An 18,010-nucleotide genomic window follows, 5' to 3' on the forward strand; every position below is an offset into this window, starting at 1 on the left:
GAGATGTGTGCCAGTGTCCCAGTCTGTTGTTCCCCCATGTTTGAGGTCTCGGTCCAGGCACAGTCCAGTCAGCTACAGGGCCCCCAAGGCTAACTGAGCTAACAGTGGCTATAGCTACAGCCAGAGGTGAGCAGCAGCTGGCAGTTTATCTGCTCATCTGCGGCCTCTTGTATTTTGAATTCTGGCCATATTTTACAAGTTGCTCCTTTAAAAGGTCAATGCTGCTGAACACTCAGGACTTTTAAGGTGTCTTTCTCTAGACCAATCAAAACACAGAAGGCAGTCCAGCAAGACCTCTGTCTGTACCCTGCTGCCCCATTTCTATGACTGATTGTACGTCATACTATTTTTTACTCTTATGGTATGTATTTGATCTGTAACATATCTGTAGCGTCCTTTAAGAGTTGTATTTTCCCAATGAAGACCTCACGTCAGAGTGAGCATCAACCACTTTCACAGTCCTTCATGGAAACAGAAACATTTTTGTGATTTTGATATTTGTATAAATCTTTCACAGTACATTCATTTTTGACTCTCTGTTTGACCACTGGAGAGATACAGTGACTGACAATAAAGTAGAGAATTACAATTTCTGCGGTTTTCTCTGGTAGTTTTTTTAGTGTTATTTTGCAGGGTTTCGTCTTTCATCTGTCACCAGGAACACAAAAATATTATTTAAACATGCACCGTCTGCTTTGCCAGTGCTCAGCAATTTTCAGCAAAATTTTCACTTACACTTAAACACAACATTAAACTGAACTTAGCTTATCAGACAGGAGGAGGAGTAGACATTATTTGTAGGCCCACCCTGAAGCATCCCCTGCTTCGTGGTCTATTTGACTCTAAATGGAATCATTATTTACAAAATTAACATCACGCTGTAGTGAAGATTTGAGAGCAGCAATGAGACGCCAAACTCATCAAACTGGTTACTGAGGTCACAAGTGATTTTCTCAAACACTCATTCAGACTTGATCTTTGAAACCAGTGGAGTTGCCCCCTGCTGGCCAGAAAAAACAATGCAGGTTTATTAAACAAGTTGCTTACAAACTGAGATTATTATCTAGAGTTATTCATGTTTGGTGTGAGAAATGTATTTCTTTATTTGATCCAGCTGAAAGTTATGATGTCCAGCAGTGTAACGTGCCAATAGTGTCCTCGCACACAAATCAAATATGACGAGAAGACTTTGGTTTTCTCCTCCTCAGAACAATATTGAAGTGTTCACCAGCTAGTTACCAGCTGTGTCTATAAGCACTGAGTTTATTACTTAAAACAGTAAAACCTCCAGATTCATGTGATGACGCTGATGCAGTGTTGAAAATTAATTACACAAGTGAGATGTGAGGAGCTCTTTTTGTTTTATTTCTGTTTTATTACTGTATTCTACATTATTAACATACGTGTTTTATATCATTTTTACATATCTTATATAAACATTTTATTTATACAAATATCTAAATTATTTTAAAATTACATACATCTAAATTATACATATTATTCACATAAATAAGATGCTCTGATTATTATTGTTGTTATTTAAGGCCTGTGTACATTATTTACATGAATAATATACCAGTATTTACATAACTGACATACATGTTTTGTGTAAATGTTACCATCATATTATTTGTTATTGCTTACTATGATACTTGTCGATGTTTTTGTTGTAATGTGCAGTCCTTCCAAAAGCCGTGGTATGACAGACAAACGGACAAGGGAATCCTAACAAGAAGAAATGTTGCTCTGGAGCACATAAGAGGAGGCCCCCTTCCCGGGCTGACCACAGGTGCCTTGTAGACCGGCTCATCCATCAACGTTCTGGTACGAACAACTCGGCTGGGGTTCTTCCTCTGTGGTGTTGCCCGTGTTGTCTGACTCCCGTTGCTTTTGGTTGACGTCATCACTGGGTGTCTTACCTTTGTTCAGTCCTCGGCCCTCCGCGGATGAAGCCGTTCAGTCTCACAGAGGGGGCTTCTTGGTGCAGATGACGCCTTCTGTCGGACTGGCACAGTCCACAGTCTCTTCCACCATCTCTTTTCCCTCGCCCTCATCATTGTCTGTCTTCCTCGTGTCACTTTCAGTCTCTTTCTGAACCTTTTTCTCATCGCGGTCCATCTCTGTCTTATATTCCACCTTCTCTTCCTCGTCCACCTTCATGTTTTCTGTCTTCCTTGTGTCCCTTTCTGTTGCCTTTGTTTTTATTTCTCGTTGTTGATCCGCTGTTTATAATCCCTCTAAGTGTCTTCTGTGGAGAAGACCTCCGCTGTAGATGGTGTCTTCTGCTGGTTTGTGGTGGTCTTTTTCCATTTACTCGTGCACCTTTTCTTCCTCGTCCTCCTTCTGCATGTTCTCTATCTTTGCTGTGTCCCTCTCTGTCTCTTCCTGCCTCTTTTTCTCACCTTTGTGGTCCATCTCTGTCTCCTCTTTGTGTGTTTTTAGAGTGGAAGTCAGACTTATTGCTAAAAAGACACAAAAAACAAAAGAAACCAGTAGACAGAAAGGAAAACCTAAGCAATAAAATATGTAATATAATGCATGTAATATAATATTCATCAGTAAATACAAAGTGATTGATTTGTTTATTCACTGTGTTTGCTCTTGTCTTATAACACATAACGGTGAATATAAACTCAGCACTGTGACGGACACACTCACTGTTTATACAATGTACATATTGGCTACTTTTACACATTGTACATACCTGTATTTTTAAATTTTCTTAAAAAATTTTTTGAATACAGTTTTTGTAAATACTACTGTACTTGAGATTTTAGTTTTGGTTTATCCTATTTATATACTCTGCACTTTTCTCCTTTCTTGGTCGGGAATACTGCATGTGCAATTGTCTGTAGAAACAAGAATTTCCCTCCAGGGATTAATAAAGGAATTCTGATTCTGATTCTGATTAATATGAGAAAATATAACATATTATGTTATATTTATGATGAACGTTGTCACACCAAGAAACACCTTAAACTCAGTAACGAAACGCTGCAACATGGCGAACTTATTTCAACTCTTTTCATTTGAACGTGTTTTGTGTTTGGAGGAGGCTTTGAGGAAGTCGGAAACACCGTCAGGACAGCAGGCGCTGATCACGACCCGCCGACATGTGGTCTGCCGCTGCAGGTTTCGAACGGCTGCTTTGTGCCGGCGCATGCTCAGTCGTGAGCACTGTGGCAGCCAATAGTGAGAGAGCAACAGCGCAGTATAATTTGCACGAGGCTCATAGATATGGAGCGTGTCCGCCAGCAGCGTGTTAGTTGGTAGTCAGAGTCGATCTGCAGCCATGCCTGAAACCCTGAAAGCACCGAAGAAGGGCTCGAAGAAAGCCGTGTCTAAAGCCAGCAAGACCGGCAAGAAGAAGAGGAGGCCCAGGAAGGAGAGCTACGCCATCTACGTGTACAAGGTCCTGAAGCAGGTCCACCCTGACACCGGGATCTCCTCTAAAGCTATGGGCATCATGAACTCCTTTGTGAGCGACATCTTTGAACGCATCGCCGGCGAGGCCTCCCGTCTGGCTCACTACAACAAGAGATCCACCATCACGTCCAGGGAGATCCAGACCGCCGTCCGCCTGCTGCTGCCCGGGGAGCTGGCCAAGCACGCCGTGTCCGAGGGCACCAAGGCCGTCACCAAGTACACCAGCTCCAAGTAAACTGCCGTCAGTCCACACAACACAAACGGTCCTTTTCAGGACCACCCACCGCTTCAGTAGAGAGCTGCAGGTCCTGTGTGTTGCGTTCAGGGTCAGCTGACAAAGCAAAACGTTTAAGAAACCACCATCCCATCAAAAGACCGTTTGGTCTAACGTACAGTAATGCACCATGACAGACTGACATCTGGTTTAGTGTTTTAAAGGAACCACTCTATGAATATGCCGTATGACTTTCATCACGCACTAATGAAACGCGTTAAGGATTCAAAGTGCTTTATTCACACATGTAGAACATGACTGGAACGAAATAAGTTTCCCTGGTCCCGGTATATACCTAACAAAATAAATATAAATAACGCTGTATAATATAAAAAATAAATAAATAAAACAAAAATTCACAATAAAAGATATAAACATCAGTAGTGCAATTAATCTAATAATGACAGTAGTTATTATTAGATTAATTTAGAATGAAAAGGGGAGAAAAGCTAACACGTTCATGCTGAGAACAGAAAACATGGAGGACGTCTCGGTTGTCTGTATTGGGGATGTTTGTTGTGTTCTGGCCCTGAGCCCCGCATGTCACTTAATGAGACGCGGTGCTGGTGTGTTTCATGGGACACGCACAGGAAGCAGCTCTTCAGGGAAAACAGTGCGGGGCTCTTAAAAGAGCCGTTATGTTTGGGGTGTGAGCGGGTCTCGGCTCAGCTTAAGCCCTCTCTCCGCGGATACGGCGGGCCAGCTGGATGTCTTTGGGCATGATGGTGACCCTCTTGGCGTGGATGGCGCACAGGTTGGTGTCCTCGAACAGGCCGACCAGGTAGGCCTCGCTGGCCTCCTGCAGAGCCATGACGGCGGAGCTCTGGAAGCGCAGGTCGGTCTTGAAGTCCTGAGCGATCTCCCTGACCAGGCGCTGGAAGGGCAGCTTGCGGATCAGCAGCTCGGTGGACTTCTGGTAGCGGCGGATCTCCCTCAGAGCCACAGTGCCGGGCCTGTAGCGGTGAGGCTTCTTCACTCCGCCGGTGGCCGGGGCGCTCTTACGGGCGGCCTTGGTGGCCAGCTGCTTCCGGGGGGCTTTGCCGCCGGTGGACTTACGGGCTGTCTGCTTGGTTCTTGCCATGATACTTTGTTTCTCTGAGCGGGAGAAAAGTGTGGCGGAGACTGGAGAGCCGCTGCTCTTAAACTGTGGGGCGGCAGTGAAACGTTAGCGCCGCTTCAGGCCGCCTGCTCCTGATTGGTGGAGCGTCTGTCGGAGCTCAGCACCGCCCGGAGGAGCGACCCGCCGCCACAACCTCCGCTGCCTATTGGAGAGAAATCTGTTCAAAAAGTCCGCCAAAACGGAGCGCGGCCGCCCTCGGCCGGAGCCCCTCTTCTGGTTGGTGTGACAGCAGCTCCCCCGGGAGCTCGGCCGACATAAAACTGACGGTCGAGTCTGCGGAGCTCACAGATTCTGAGTTCAGACCACAAACCGGTAGTGAAAATGAGCGGACGAGGTAAAACAGGCGGAAAAGCCAGAGCCAAGGCCAAGACCCGCTCCTCCCGTGCCGGGCTGCAGTTCCCGGTCGGTCGTGTCCACAGGCTGCTGAGGAAGGGGAACTATGCGGAGCGTGTGGGTGCCGGCGCCCCCGTCTACCTGGCGGCTGTGCTGGAGTACCTGACCGCTGAGATCCTGGAGCTGGCTGGAAACGCCGCCCGCGACAACAAGAAGACCAGGATCATCCCCCGTCACCTGCAGCTGGCCGTCCGCAACGACGAGGAGCTCAACAAGCTGCTGGGCGGAGTGACCATCGCTCAGGGCGGCGTGCTGCCCAACATCCAGGCCGTCCTGCTGCCCAAGAAGACCGACAAGCCCGGCAAGACCAAGTAGACCCGCAGACCCACCGACCGGAAACGGCCCCAAAACGGCTCTTCTAAGAGCCACACACTCCCGTCTGATAAAGAGCAGCTCCCCTCAGGTCTCCGTCATGCACCTGCTGTTACATTTAGTGCATTAAATAAATATTTAATGTCCAGTAAAGAACTAAATGGAAACTATTACATATAGAAGCAACGTTTGTTTGTATAGATAGATAGATATAGATAGATACACAGTATATAGATATAGACAGATAGATATAAAAACCTACAACCGTGATTTTCAGGATAAAACCTTACTGTCAGAACACTAAAACTGGTTCTGATCCACCTCAGCTTCACTTCAGAGCAGAGTAAAAGTACCAACAGAGCAGAGTAAAAGTACTGCTTTGTAAGTAACCGTCCTACATGAAGCACCTCACGTGTTATAAATGTAGCTACAGTATTAAAGTAAAACTACTGGTTTGGGGCCTCACTCATAACATCAACAGTAAACAATATAAACTATTGATCTGATGTCCATGATGTGTGGAAGCATCAGCTGATCTGAAACACTTCCATACATGAGCATCACCATACAGTTCAAAGTGAGGAAGAGGCGTCGGTGATTTCAGCACTGAAAGAAAACATCACGTTAGCCTCCACCGACTCACAACATGACGGGTGTGAGTGTCAGCGGATCACGTGATATTTAAGTGACGTCATCGGTCATTAATGTGATAGTAAGATGAATTAGCTGTGACGGATGTGTTGTACTTTATTACTATGTGAAAGTGTGAATGTGACGAGTCCAGGTGGGAACATGAAGGAGTCGGCTCTGTGGACCGGGTGGTGGCTCTTAAAAGAGCCGTTTTCTCAGGACGTGTGACGGCAGCTCACTTCTTCTTGGCTGCTGCTTTCTTCACTTTGGGCTTGGCAGCCTTCTTTGCGGGGCTTTTCTTGGCTGCGGGGGCCTTTTTGGCTGCGGGCGCCTTTTTGGCTGCAGGGGCCTTTTTGGTTGCCTTCTTGGGGCTCTTGGTAGCCTTCTTGGGGCTCTTGGTGGCCTTCTTTGGGCTCTTGGTGGCCTTCTTGGCCGTCGCGGGTTTCTTGGGCTTCTTCGGGGACTTCTTGACCGCCGCAGCTTTGGTCTTCTTGGCGGGTTTCTTGGCTGCGGGCTTCTTGACTTTCGGGGGGGCTTTCTTGGCGACCTTCTTGGCTTTGGGCTCAGCCGCCTTCTTGCTCATCTTGAAGGAGCCGGAGGCCCCGGTCCCCTTGGTCTGAACCAGGACCCCTTTAGTCACCAGGCTCCGGATGGCGAGCTTGACCCGGGCTTTGTTCTTGTCCACGTCGTAGCCTCCGGCAGCCAGAGTCTTCTTGAGGGCGGCCGCGGACACGCCGCTCCGCTCCTTGGACGCGGCCACCGTTTTGACGATGAGCTCGCTGACGCTGGGTCCGGTCCTCTTCGGCCGGGGCGCCTTCTTCTTGGCTGCTTTAGCCGGAGCGGCGGTCGGAGCTGCTGGAGCGACTTCGGCCATTTTCTACTTGCTGCTGCGTTGCTGCTCAGGACGAGACGAGTGTGAGAGAAAAGCTGGACAGTCCGGCGCAGGAGGCGGCACTTAAACACAGCATGAGAGCCGTGGAGACTGGAGGCGGCCGGCGGCTCCTGAGTGCGCTGTGATGGCGGCTCACTTGTGTTTTCTCCTCAGCAGAAAAGAGTCCACGGTGAGTGTGGGAAGAAGCGCCGGAGGCTGACGATGAGGTGGCCGCTGGCGGACTCGAGTCTCTTCGTGTTGAAGTCGAGTTCAGCCCTGAAGCTTTCTGCGTTTTGTCCGTGGAGCCTCCAAAGCTCTCATATTGACCGGCATGAGCGGCGCCGCTCGGCCGCTTTTCGCACTCATTTCTCTCCTAAAACGTTGGAAAACGCAGCAGAGCTCCGTCAAAAGCGGTTTTCCAGCTGCTCTGCGCTTTTGTCTATGGACTCAGCGTGAAAATGAGCATCGCTTGACCTTCAGCTTGTCATAAAGCCACGATGTTGTGGTAGCAGCAAACACACTGATGGAGGCCGAGGCTTCCTGACGGGGCTGCTGCTGCTGACCGCCGCCACCATAAACTGACTGAACACCCTGAACTTTACATGACCCCCGTGTCTGTAAACGTAACACTCGTGCAGTTTTGGAAATAATAATTCATTTAAGTTAAATTAATTAAAAAATAAGGTTTCCACCCCTTTAACTTATCAGTTTGACATAATTCTACTTTGTCAACAGGTTCCATACAGATGAATCTAAATGCAACATATTTTTGTTATTTCCTTTATTCAACAACAGCACAGCACCGATTCAGTTAACATTTTGGTCCACTTACTTTGAAAATCAAACAGTAACACATGGCCCCATAACACATATGATCTGAGCTGCAAACGCTACTGTATCAATTAATAAATTGATGGGTTGATTGACAGAAAATAAACGACAGTTTCTATGAATCATTTTGAGTCATTTCAGTTTTGGGTTTTCCAAAAGCACAACAACTAATTGACTAATAGGAAAAATAAATAAATGAAACTCATGAAAACAACGAAACAAATTGCAACCTAATATATAATAAGCCTCTATTGGCGACATTATGATGCATCATGGCCCAACACTGACAGTATGTGCCTTAATGCAGCATGAAAATCAAATATGTTTTTATTTGTCAATATTATGCTCGAGCAATACAACAAGCTTGCAGCTTTCAGATTCTTTGTTAAAAGCATATTGGTCTAACATTCAGCATCCAAATCAGTGGTCGGCTCATTCATACGGTCTGTTGTTGAGTGTCTGTACCTCGGAGTCCAGCAGGATCCAGCTGAAGGAAAAGCTTCTGAACTTAGCAGCACCACCTCCCTCACCGCTGATGCTGTAGTGACTCATTCAAGCTGCCTCTGAGCAGCTGCAGCATCACAACCAAAACAAAATGTTAACACCACAAACAGATTTTGCAGAATTCTGAAGAATAACAATTGATTTTAATGACGATAGCAATATATTTCAAACAGAACTGTGTGTATAAAATAACAAGATGAAGTATTATGGACTGATTCTGTGAAAGTTTGATATTATTTGATATAAGCTCACCAAACGCTTAGTAACAGGAACACGTGCAGTCCAATGCAGTGTTACTAATACACTATGACTCAGTTTTTCCTAACAGAATGCACGTTTATTAATCACATTTCATAGAGAGTTCACACAAACTGATTTCACACCAAAGTAACAAGATTAGTTGTTCAATATGTGGTTTAATGTAGTTGGAAATTAAACTATAAAAATTACCAACCAGGCGTTTTTTGATGATGTTCTGGTCTTCATTCAGAGGATTTTGTCTTTCATTCATTCATTTTACCCAAAAAGTGTTCATTTATTATCTCTATATTTATTGTAACTGTTGCACACTTTTCTGTTCTTGTGAGCTGCCACGACAAGTGAATTTCCCCACTGTGGATCAAAAAAGTTAAAATAAAATACACATACACACTCACTGAGCTTTCTGTAACACTCACTAATAAGATAAACCTGAAAACATCAACCTGGTCTGAGATGTCGTCATGCTGTGCATGTACACGTGCAGCACATGTGATTTTATTTACTGGCCCCAACATCAGTCGAAACAGACGAGCTATTTAATTCCATGATCTTAAAGAAACAGAACAAAAACCAGTGCGATGGGGCCAAAATCATGCTAATTTTCCTCTTCTTGAATTGTGAGCTGGGCAGCGTGTTGGTCAAGAGATGAGGGAGCAGTGGTAATCCTCACAAAGTTCTGATTCCCCCTGAAAACACAATGTCCATAAACACAACATATTTTGGGTACACTTACTATTTTATTGACACTAATACTATGATGTGATAGGCAGGCTTGTCTCAGTCGTCCTCCTGCCTCCCGTGTGCAGAGGCGTTTGTTATCGTCTGTCTGAACGTTTACACTGAAACTCCCATCTGGATAAAAAACAGCAAACCGACTGCTAACATACGCCATGAAAGTTGAGCTGTGCCGCCTTCACCACATCAGTGAGGGGGGAACAGATAAAAGTTATCAGCACCACGATCTGAAATTCAACCTGTTAGCACAAGCCGCTGACTAATGAAATCCATTGCATTTTTAAGAGACCCAGAGATCTGAAATAAATAGATAATTCAGAACAAAAATAAGAGAGTGAAGCTTGTCGTTTTAGAAATGTTTCCACAAATATACAGACAACTCGATTTGGAGTAACGACTTCGAAAACATAACGTATTGACCGAACACCAGGCTGCTCTGATCATAAGGCATGTGCGGATTGGGATGTGCTCACGTTATCTAAAGCCTACAGTCATTTTCTAGAACTTGTCAGTACGTCCAACTTTAATGTCAAGCGGTTCCACATGCTTACAGTTTAGTCATAGATTTTGTTTATTACAAAGATCCATACAATTACCACAAATAACAGTATTTTGTTTCCTCGAACGAAAATGTGAAACAGGCTCACGTTTACTGGTGTTATGACACAGCCGTTGCCGTGGTTACTGCTTCAATGTGTCCGTCTCCAACACACCTGCTCACTTACACTGAAAGTGGAGAAAAGTGGAGAAACTACACACTGATGTGGGTCTCTTTGGTTGTTTAGCAACACCGGATTTGTGAAATGCAGATTCATCTCTGATTGCTTTTTTTGTTCTTCCGTTGAAGAGTTGATGCAGATTAACAGGAAACTGATGCATGTCATCACTTCCTGTATTTACTATTGACTTTACATTGAGTGGCACATCAGAATCTGGTGCTGGGAACTCGAGCTTTCAAAGGTAAATTTGTTTTTTCTTAAATGTGGAGATTGTTTCAAAAGATAAACAGTTGTGAAAGTCAATATGAAAAACTGAACAGTTTTATATATCCTGTCCAAGGGTCCCTCCTCAAGCCAGTGAGTTGGGACCCCCGTGTAATTTCACTGGTATGCTGTCCAGCAATTTCTAGTGGTGGCAACATAGTTGATTGTCTGGCTTGTTGATTGCTCGTTTGGGGTTTCTGGTGGCTCGAGGGTTTGCTTCCGTGTTGCCACAAAATCACTGCAGGCTTTCAGCTCGATGGATGTTTTCATCAGTATCTAAATGAACGTGGTGTTCATTAAACACACTTAATGTGAAATATTTACCAACATTATTTCTGTTTATTCTTAATAAATCACTGTTAAGCATTATTTTACAGCCAGTTGGGTGACATAAAATAGAAGAGCCCACTAGAAGTGGGGTTGGATATTTAATGCAATTTCTGTTTGTTTGGTTTTTTTTTTCTTTTTTAATCACGTCAGGGAACAGAGGGTTGCATAATTATTCAGTTAATAACTACTGACCAGCACTACCACCAGGGCCAACTACTAAACATTGAAAACTTCTTTTTAATTAAGTAAGTAAGTATTATTGAACTTACCTCGACATGCTGACGCAGGTTGGATGTTGGGTTTTCACAGGCTGATAGTTCGGTCTCTCTGGGTAAACACAGCTTTCACTGCATCATAAAGCTGTTGCCTTTCTTGCACATAAAGTCAAAGTGGTCCCTTAAATAAGGCCAGAGGTCCACTGCACTTTCTCTGACTTCGACTTCTGCAGAACTCGACCGGGTTTTGCTTTCAGCTGGGTCTGCACTTCTGGTGTCTGACTTGTCCTTCTCCATCTTTCTTGTGATTTTAGTGCAAAAAATTTCCCCTACCCATCATTCAGTTGTTTTTTACTCAGTAAAATGTGGCAAAGTACAATATTTAAAACAACATACTTAAGTTAAAGAAGAATCACAGATTTTAAAATTACAATAATTTGTTGCTTTTCACCTTTGCTGAACAGTAATGTAAACTTCAAAATCCTTGCTTCCTTTTAGAGCCTGATCTCTTGAACAACAGTTTTCATTCTGAGCAATGGAAGGTTTCAGTAATATCAGCACCTCTCAGGACAAGAGCTACAACTACAGCAACACCACGTCCGACTGCCCCGTCCGTGACGGCGTCCTATTAATCACATATGTGATGACATGCGTTATTATTTGCATCGGCCTTCCTCTGACCCTCATGGCCATCTGTGCTGTTTTTTCTCTGGTAGGCACTCATGAGTTTTATTTGTTCACTGTCTGTGTCATGTGTCTGTCTGTCTGTTAAGTTTACTCACTAAGTAAAATGTATATAAAGTTAACAATAACCACAGAAAGTGTGATGATGGTCCCCTGAGGATGAACATTTGACATTTTTACTTTTAAGTAAAGCTGCTCCAGTTGGGCTGTTTGGGGACAATCACAGAGCAAATTTTGTTTCTTTATTATCATAATGTTGAGGAAGTGAATTATGTTTAATTTGCTGGTCTCAAAGAGGTTTAAAACAAAATGACATCATCTGTAAACTGTAAGAAACAAAATAATTTCAGGCTTAGTCTTTGTCTTGAGGTCTTTGTGTTAAAAAAATATATAAATCCAGTGGAATACATAATTAACCTCCAGTACAGTTTTTGGTCAGAGGATGTTGAGTTGTGAACATGCCAGTTTACTTTTGCCAATGCTTCCCTGCAGGTGCGAAACAATCACGTTGCTCCGATCTACGTCATCAACCTTCTCATTTCCGACCTCATTCAGTTCTGCTGCTTGATCACTAAGGTGGCTGCATGTGAGGATCAGAAGATAGCTACAATGGTAGCTCTGGCACACGATTTCGGTCTGGTGGCCAGTGTTTGCTTCATGGTGTGCATCGCCCTGGAGAGGTGGGTGTCTACCTGTCTGGAATGTGTCTGACTGTTATCACTACAGAATTCTTAAGCCTTAAAGACTACGTGTCCATCTTTCATTGCAGGTATTTGGTCATCGCCTGCCCTCTGTGGTACCGCTTCAAGCGACCCATAAAGACCTCTGTGGTGGTCTGTGTCCTGGTCTGGGTCTTGACTCTTGTCTATGTCATCACTTTCACTTTCTACATAGATTCTGAAGTCTCACAAACCATCTTCGCTGCCAGCCTCCTCGTTCCCCTCCCACTCTTCTTTTGCTTCCTGGGTGGGACCCTCAAAGCCTTGTCTGCCAGCCGTGTCCCCTCTGATGACAAACGACAGATTGTGGGAATTTTGGTTCTGGTGCTGCTCATTTATATTTTGCTGTTCCTGCCCACAATCATTTGGTTTCTGGGAGCCAGAAATAACTTAGCCTTCACAATCCTGTCTACTGTTTTTATCAGGTTAAGTCCTCTTGCAGACTTGACTCTGTATGTTTTCATGAGGAGAGGGACAATGGACAAGCTTTCGGCCTCTGTGTGTCACTGCACGATGGACAGTAATGATATCAGCAGCTGAACAGTATACAAGATGACAACATTTACACAAGCAGCTTCAGAGAGAGAAAGAGAAATTAGAGAAACAAGAAAGGCTCAAATCAAACTTTCTATCAGCATGGCGGTGAATTCTTAATGAGATGATAAATGATCCCATTGATAGGCTCTGCCTTCCACCCACAGTCCAAATACGTGCAAGTTAGGTTGATTGGCGACTTTAAGTCGCCTGTAGGTGTGAATGTGAGTGTGAACAGCTGCTTGCCCTGTGTTAGCTGGCACCAGCCCCCCTTCACCCACTGCAGGATCATATTTGTTTTTTCCTGACTTTCAATAAAACATTTCATTGCTTTATTCTATTTTTTCCCCAAGCATTACTTATCACAGTTTTAATTGCTCATAACAGTGTGCAAACAAATCCTAAATGTAGCTGCTCACGTCGCAGAAATGTAAAATTAACTTTTGAATGTATAGAACATCCTGAATTTTTTGGCTAGAGAATCGTTTAAAGATGCTCTGTGTTTCTCTCACCCAGTGGACGCAATCCATTGTGCAGTCCACTGTTTTTCAGTAGAGAACCATGACCTCATACTTGGAAGGCGCTGACTCTCATCTCGGCAATAAACTGTCCCAGTGTGTCCTGAAGCTTATGATCTGAAGCGAACAGAACCACATCATCTGCAAAAAGTGATGTAATAATGCTGCATTCAAAACACAAGTTTCATTTACTACTTTTACCCCCTTCAAACTCTCATCATGACACGTTTGGGAAACCTCAAATCAAACTTCAGTCTGGGAACTGTTGAGTTTCAGCATGAATACAGCAGCAGTTCCACATGCTTACAGTTTAGTCATAGATTTTGTTTATTACAAAGATCCATACAATTACCACAAATAACAGTATTTTGTTTCCTCGAACAAAAATGTGAAACAGGCTCACGTTTACTGGTGTTATGACACAGCCGTTGTCGTGGTTACCCAGTGTTTTGGATGGACAGTCCAGGTGAGAGCTGGCAGGTACAGGAGTTTAAAGTGAAGCAGAGTTTTTAGTGGAAGTCTGCGAACTGCTTCAATGTGTCCGTCTCCAACACACCTGCTCACCTACAGTGAAAGTGGAGAAAAGTGGAGAAACTACACACTGATGTGGGTCTCTTTGGTTGTTTAGCAACACCGGATTTGTGAAATGCAGATTTGTCCCTGATTGTTTTTTTTTCTTTCTTCCGTTGAAGAGTTGATGCAGATTAACAGGAAACTGATGCATGTTAACTCTTTGAATAGTCACAGCAGACTGTTCTAACACAGAGGACGACACATCAGACTGTGGTGCTGGGAGCTCACTGAGGTCAAGCATTGTTTCTTAAATGTGGAGATTATTCAAAGAGCTAGTTTTAGATTTGGTTTTATTGGGGTTTATTGAGGGTATTTCTGTGATCTTTATCACTGATCAGTCATTTAAAATCCTTGCTTCCTTTTAGAGCCTGATCTCTTGAACAACAGTTTTCATTCTGAACAATGGAAGGTTTCAGCAATATCAGCACCTCTCAGGACAAGAGCTACAACTACAGCAACACCACGTCCGACTGCCCCGTCCGTGACGGCGTCCTATTAATCGCATATGTGGTGACCTGCGTTATTATTTGCATCGGCCTTCCTCTGACCCTCATGGCCATCTGTGCTGTTTTTTCTCTGGTAGGCACTCATGAGTTTTATTTGTTCATTGTCTGTGTCATGTGTCTGGCGCTACAGTCCGTCTGTCTGAATAATTTTATCCATATTTAAAATGTGTATACAGTTGTTGTGTTTTCCTAAACACATGTAGTTGGGAACATTCCAGTTCACTTTTGCCAATGCTTCCCTGCAGGTGCGAAACAATCACGTTGCTCCGATCTACGTCATCAACCTTCTCATTTCCGACCTCATTCAGTTCTGCTGCATGATTGTGAAGGTATCTGCATGTGAGGGTCGGACATTTGACACTGCACTGGTTTACTTCTTTGGTCTGGTGGCCAGTGTTTGCTTCATGGTGTGCATCGCCCTGGAGAGGTGGGTGTCTACTTTTCTGGAATGTGTCTGACTGTTATCACTACAGAATTCTTAAGCCTTAAAGACTACGTGTCCATCTTTCATTGCAGGTATTTGGTCATCGCCTGCCCCCTGTGGTACCGCTTCAAACGACCCGTAAAGACCTCTGTGGTGGTCTGCGTCCTGGTCTGGGTCTTGACTCTTGTCTATCTCATCACTTTAGTTTTCTGCAGCCATTATAAGGTCTCAGGAACCATCTTCGCTGCCAGCCTCCTCGTTCCCCTCCCACTCTTCTTTTGCTTCCTGGGTGGGACCCTCAAAGCCTTGTCTGCCAGCCGTGTCCCCTCTGATGACAAACGACAGATTGTGGGAATTTTGGTTCTGGTGCTGCTCATTTATATTTTGCTGTTCCTGCCCACAAGCATTTGTTTGCTGACAACCAGAGCTGGAAATAACTCAACCTTCAGAATGCTGTCTTCCATTTTTATCAAGCTGAGTCCTCTTGCAGACTTGACTCTGTATGTTTTCATAAGGAGAGGGACCACAGACAAGCTTTTGGCGTCTGTGTGTCATTGCAGGATGGGCAGTAATGATAGCCGATCAGAAGGAGAAACGTATGCAAATAGAAAGGATGATAGGATTTAAGACACCAAACTGGAAATGTTTTGGTAAACTTGTTCTGGCTTCAACCAATGCAAAACACAAATGAGTTTCAAGTTTGTATCACTAAAGTCAGTGAGTCAAATGCTGAAGTGAAAAGTTTCTCGCTTTTAAGCTTGAAATAAAGGCATGAGTCCGTTTTTAAGCATCTTTTTGATTTATCAGTGGTCATGCTCAGGCAAGAGAATCTCTGAGGTGGAAAAAGGCTGTTTTTGTTTTGCTGTTCATATGAAACTTAGATCTGAATCAAGGATAACAGCAATACTCGGTAACCTCAGGTTTAATCCAGAGAGCTAATATGTCCTCAAGATTACTGTCAACCAACAGTTTATCACAGAAAACCTCTCACTTTGATCACGTGAAGAGCACAAACACGTCCTCAAAGACATGTTGGTTTTCAGATGTGTTGCTTAATGTAAGAGTGGCAGCGCTGCATGTGAAAGGAAGCACGCGGCTGCTAACCGCAGTGACTGATGTCTAATTAAAGCACACAAGAAATAGAAACGTGATTCTCTTGCACTTGTAAATGCAACAATCTTTATTTACAACATTTGAAGTCAGCACAGTTTTTGTACGTGTCGTGTGCTTTAGTACAGAGACATCCCTTCAGACGGGTAGTAGAAAGGTATGTCATTCATGCAGAAGTCTGGGTGCAGGCTCTCGAAGGTGCAGTCGGATGTGTCCATGGCGCAGCGGCCGCAGTGGCAGCTCAGAGCCACGGGGTAGGTGACCGTCGGGTCCACGCCGGGTGGACAGTCGGGAAGCTCAAATGTCTTGTAGTACAAGTCCCGGTACGTGCAGACGTGCTGGTAAACGTTGCTGAACGGTATCTTAATGACAGGATCCTGGAGGGCAGCAGAAATATGACACACTTTCATTTTATGACATTTTATTGTCTTTCGAAATTCATTCCTCAGACTTGCAAATGTCCTATTTTATTTGGTATATCATCAGTCCCCATTGTTCCACTTTATATGTATAAGATTAAAATCCATGCACACCGACAGGCATAATGAGGGTTTAAGTCCTGTTTAAAAATACCAGAATTTCCCTTTAGTCCCTTTTTATTACACCTATGACCCTCTGGTCTACATGAGCCACAATACCTTGGTGAGGCAGTGCCCACTGCAGATGGTTGTTTCCACCGGGTGACACTTGGGACAGCCCTCCTTCTCCAGAGACACCGTGTGGTTGACGAGCTGGCATGGCGGCAGCTGGAAGGCCGCTGGTGATGGAACAAGTTGCAGTTTGGTTGAGACGTGTCACATGCTGTAAGTGTGTGTAAGTGTGTGTGTTTTCTCACAGGACGCCGTGAGAAATAGAAACTCTTATTGTCTTATTTACCTGTGAATTCCAGAAACAGTATCAAGGGGAACGTCGCTCTGCTGACCTGTGCAGCCATCATCCTGAAGTCAGTCAATAATTTACTTAGTTGTTCTGTTGATTGTCAGGTGTGCCAGCTAGTGGGTGTGTTTTGAACAGTCCTGGAAAAGAAATTCAAGTTGCTTTTGCCTTTTCAAATACAGGTGAAACAGGTGAAAAAAGGTTTTGGCAGGGTTGGGCTTCCGTATTAACCCTTCATCAATAATACATGCTGTTTCTTTCCCCAGACTTTACCTTAGTTTCTTATTTAGGATTGAATAAATGTATAAGAAATACAGTTCGTAATCAAGTTAGTTTTCATGGGAAAAAGCATCAGTGCTGCTGTGATGATTTATCGCCCAATAATAAAGTCATTAGTGATGACCTGTCAACTCTTACAGCGCAGCTTACCGTGAAGTTCTGTTACTGACATTTTCTGATGGAAGTTGTTCATTTCTGTTCGTAAAACCAGATTTTAAAAATTTACTGCTTAATAAAAGAAAACACTTTAGTCACATGACAATATAAAAATGAGTGAATACCAGTCAGATAAATTGATTCGGCCCCCTGCGAGGTGTAGGAGCCTGGCTTACCTGTCTGCAGCCTGCAGGCAGTTTGCTCAGTCCGGCTGCGCTGTTCAGTCTATATAGAGCACAGAGGAGCCTCGCTCTCATTGGATGTTGTCCCTGGTTACCTGTTTTTGTTAACAGGTGGAGCAGTTTTGACCTCTGTTTGCCAAGGGGATTAGTCTCTGTCCATATCATTTTTGCATCCTGTTGAATAAAGTGGCAGAATAACATCCAGGGGAGCTCTGGTGGGTTCGGTGTCTCGTTCAAGGCCACAGTGACAGCAGTCACATGTCGGCTGTGGTAGCCTTGGGGCTGATAGAAACAAAATTTCTCGCCTTAAGCACATTTTCTTGCCTGCATTTGTAGAAATATTTTGTTAATCTGTATTTTTTTTTTATCCAAGTGCTACATTGGCTTCAAATGAGGCTTCTGACCACCAGGGGGCGCATCCCGTACTGTTACTGCTACATTCTGTGTCCAACCATGTGGCGCTTTATATTTATTCCAGCGTTTGATTACATTTTCAATGAGTCGTCGTAAAGTTTTGGGAGACAGTTCTATGGACTGATGAAACCAGTCTGGAACTGTTTGGAC

At 44.2% G+C, this 18,010-nt stretch overlaps 6 protein-coding genes across 11 annotated transcripts; 3 read left to right on the top strand and 3 right to left on the bottom strand.

Moving 5' to 3' along the window:
• The first annotated feature begins 3,250 nt into the window (after positions 1-3,250).
• LOC124066028 (histone H2B 1/2-like) lies at positions 3,251-3,707 on the top strand. Its single transcript, XM_046402081.1, has one exon. The coding sequence runs from the start codon at positions 3,293-3,295 to the stop codon at positions 3,659-3,661; it is 369 nt and encodes a 122-aa protein (XP_046258037.1). The 5' UTR covers positions 3,251-3,292; the 3' UTR covers positions 3,662-3,707.
• A 610-nt stretch (positions 3,708-4,317) lies between these two features.
• LOC124066026 (histone H3) lies at positions 4,318-4,815 on the bottom strand. The gene has a single exon (XM_046402079.1). The coding sequence runs from the start codon at positions 4,779-4,781 to the stop codon at positions 4,371-4,373; it is 411 nt and encodes a 136-aa protein (XP_046258035.1). The 5' UTR covers positions 4,782-4,815; the 3' UTR covers positions 4,318-4,370.
• A 292-nt stretch (positions 4,816-5,107) lies between these two features.
• Positions 5,108-5,583, top strand: LOC124066027 (histone H2A-like). Its single transcript, XM_046402080.1, has one exon. The coding sequence runs from the start codon at positions 5,142-5,144 to the stop codon at positions 5,526-5,528; it is 387 nt and encodes a 128-aa protein (XP_046258036.1). The 5' UTR covers positions 5,108-5,141; the 3' UTR covers positions 5,529-5,583.
• A 754-nt stretch (positions 5,584-6,337) lies between these two features.
• On the bottom strand, positions 6,338-7,548 carry LOC124066025 (histone H1-like). 2 transcript variants are annotated; one of them, XM_046402078.1, is made up of 2 exons: positions 6,505-7,548; positions 6,340-6,468 (listed from the first exon to the last, which is right to left on the bottom strand). In XM_046402078.1, exons 1-2 carry the CDS (start codon positions 7,027-7,029, stop codon positions 6,391-6,393), a joined length of 603 nt encoding a protein of 200 aa, XP_046258034.1. In that variant the 5' UTR covers positions 7,030-7,548; the 3' UTR covers positions 6,340-6,390. The 2 variants fall into 2 exon arrangements, with proteins under 2 accessions (XP_046258033.1, XP_046258034.1); XM_046402077.1 differs by having other exon boundaries at positions 6,338-7,548.
• A 2,554-nt stretch (positions 7,549-10,102) lies between these two features.
• LOC124066104 (mas-related G-protein coupled receptor member A6-like) lies at positions 10,103-16,130 on the top strand. Of its 3 annotated transcripts, none has more exons than XM_046402211.1 (4): positions 10,103-10,317; positions 14,279-14,492; positions 14,665-14,846; positions 14,936-16,130. In XM_046402211.1, exons 2-4 carry the CDS (start codon positions 14,316-14,318, stop codon positions 15,468-15,470), a joined length of 894 nt encoding a protein of 297 aa, XP_046258167.1. In that variant the 5' UTR covers positions 10,103-10,317; positions 14,279-14,315; the 3' UTR covers positions 15,471-16,130. The 3 variants fall into 3 exon arrangements, with proteins under 3 accessions (XP_046258167.1, XP_046258168.1, XP_046258166.1); XM_046402212.1 differs by lacking the exons at positions 14,665-14,846; positions 14,936-16,130 and adding exons at positions 11,384-11,597; positions 12,062-12,249 and having other exon boundaries at positions 12,339-14,279; XM_046402210.1 differs by lacking the exon at positions 10,103-10,317 and adding an exon at positions 12,825-14,145.
• On the bottom strand, positions 15,990-17,588 carry lhb (luteinizing hormone subunit beta). 3 transcript variants are annotated; one of them, XM_046402213.1, is made up of 4 exons: positions 17,441-17,588; positions 16,830-16,969; positions 16,592-16,710; positions 15,990-16,330 (listed from the first exon to the last, which is right to left on the bottom strand). In XM_046402213.1, exons 2-4 carry the CDS (start codon positions 16,888-16,890, stop codon positions 16,073-16,075), a joined length of 438 nt encoding a protein of 145 aa, XP_046258169.1. In that variant the 5' UTR covers positions 16,891-16,969; positions 17,441-17,588; the 3' UTR covers positions 15,990-16,072. The 3 variants fall into 3 exon arrangements, with proteins under 3 accessions (XP_046258169.1, XP_046258171.1, XP_046258170.1); XM_046402215.1 differs by having other exon boundaries at positions 17,390-17,464; XM_046402214.1 differs by lacking the exon at positions 17,441-17,588 and adding an exon at positions 17,259-17,353.
• Between the last annotated feature and the right edge of the window lie 422 nt (positions 17,589-18,010).

Source organism: Scatophagus argus, chromosome 10, assembly GCF_020382885.2.
Source record: "Scatophagus argus isolate fScaArg1 chromosome 10, fScaArg1.pri, whole genome shotgun sequence".
Classification (NCBI taxonomy): Eukaryota; Metazoa; Chordata; class Actinopteri; family Scatophagidae; genus Scatophagus; species Scatophagus argus.

Bases quoted from the DNA above. Each gene is read 5' to 3' on its own strand.
- LOC124066025 (XM_046402077.1), bottom strand. From the start codon at position 7,029: ATGGCCGAAGTCGCTCCAGCAGCTCCGACCGCCGCTCCGGCTAAAGCA.
- LOC124066027 (XM_046402080.1), top strand. From the start codon at position 5,142: ATGAGCGGACGAGGTAAAACAGGCGGAAAAGCCAGAGCCAAGGCCAAG.
- LOC124066104 (XM_046402211.1), top strand. From the start codon at position 14,316: ATGGAAGGTTTCAGCAATATCAGCACCTCTCAGGACAAGAGCTACAAC. The intron at 14,493-14,664 runs GTAGGCACTCAT...GCTTCCCTGCAG, and splicing joins TCTGTGCTGTTTTTTCTCTG to GTGCGAAACAATCACGTTGC. The intron at 14,847-14,935 runs GTGGGTGTCTAC...CTTTCATTGCAG, and splicing joins GTGTGCATCGCCCTGGAGAG to GTATTTGGTCATCGCCTGCC.
- lhb (XM_046402213.1), bottom strand. From the start codon at position 16,890: ATGATGGCTGCACAGGTCAGCAGAGCGACGTTCCCCTTGATACTGTTT. The intron at 16,711-16,829 runs GTAAATAAGACA...TTCCATCACCAG, and splicing joins ACTGTTTCTGGAATTCACAG to CGGCCTTCCAGCTGCCGCCA. The intron at 16,331-16,591 runs GTATTGTGGCTC...GCTGCCCTCCAG, and splicing joins GTGGGCACTGCCTCACCAAG to GATCCTGTCATTAAGATACC.
- LOC124066028 (XM_046402081.1), top strand. From the start codon at position 3,293: ATGCCTGAAACCCTGAAAGCACCGAAGAAGGGCTCGAAGAAAGCCGTG.
- LOC124066026 (XM_046402079.1), bottom strand. From the start codon at position 4,781: ATGGCAAGAACCAAGCAGACAGCCCGTAAGTCCACCGGCGGCAAAGCC.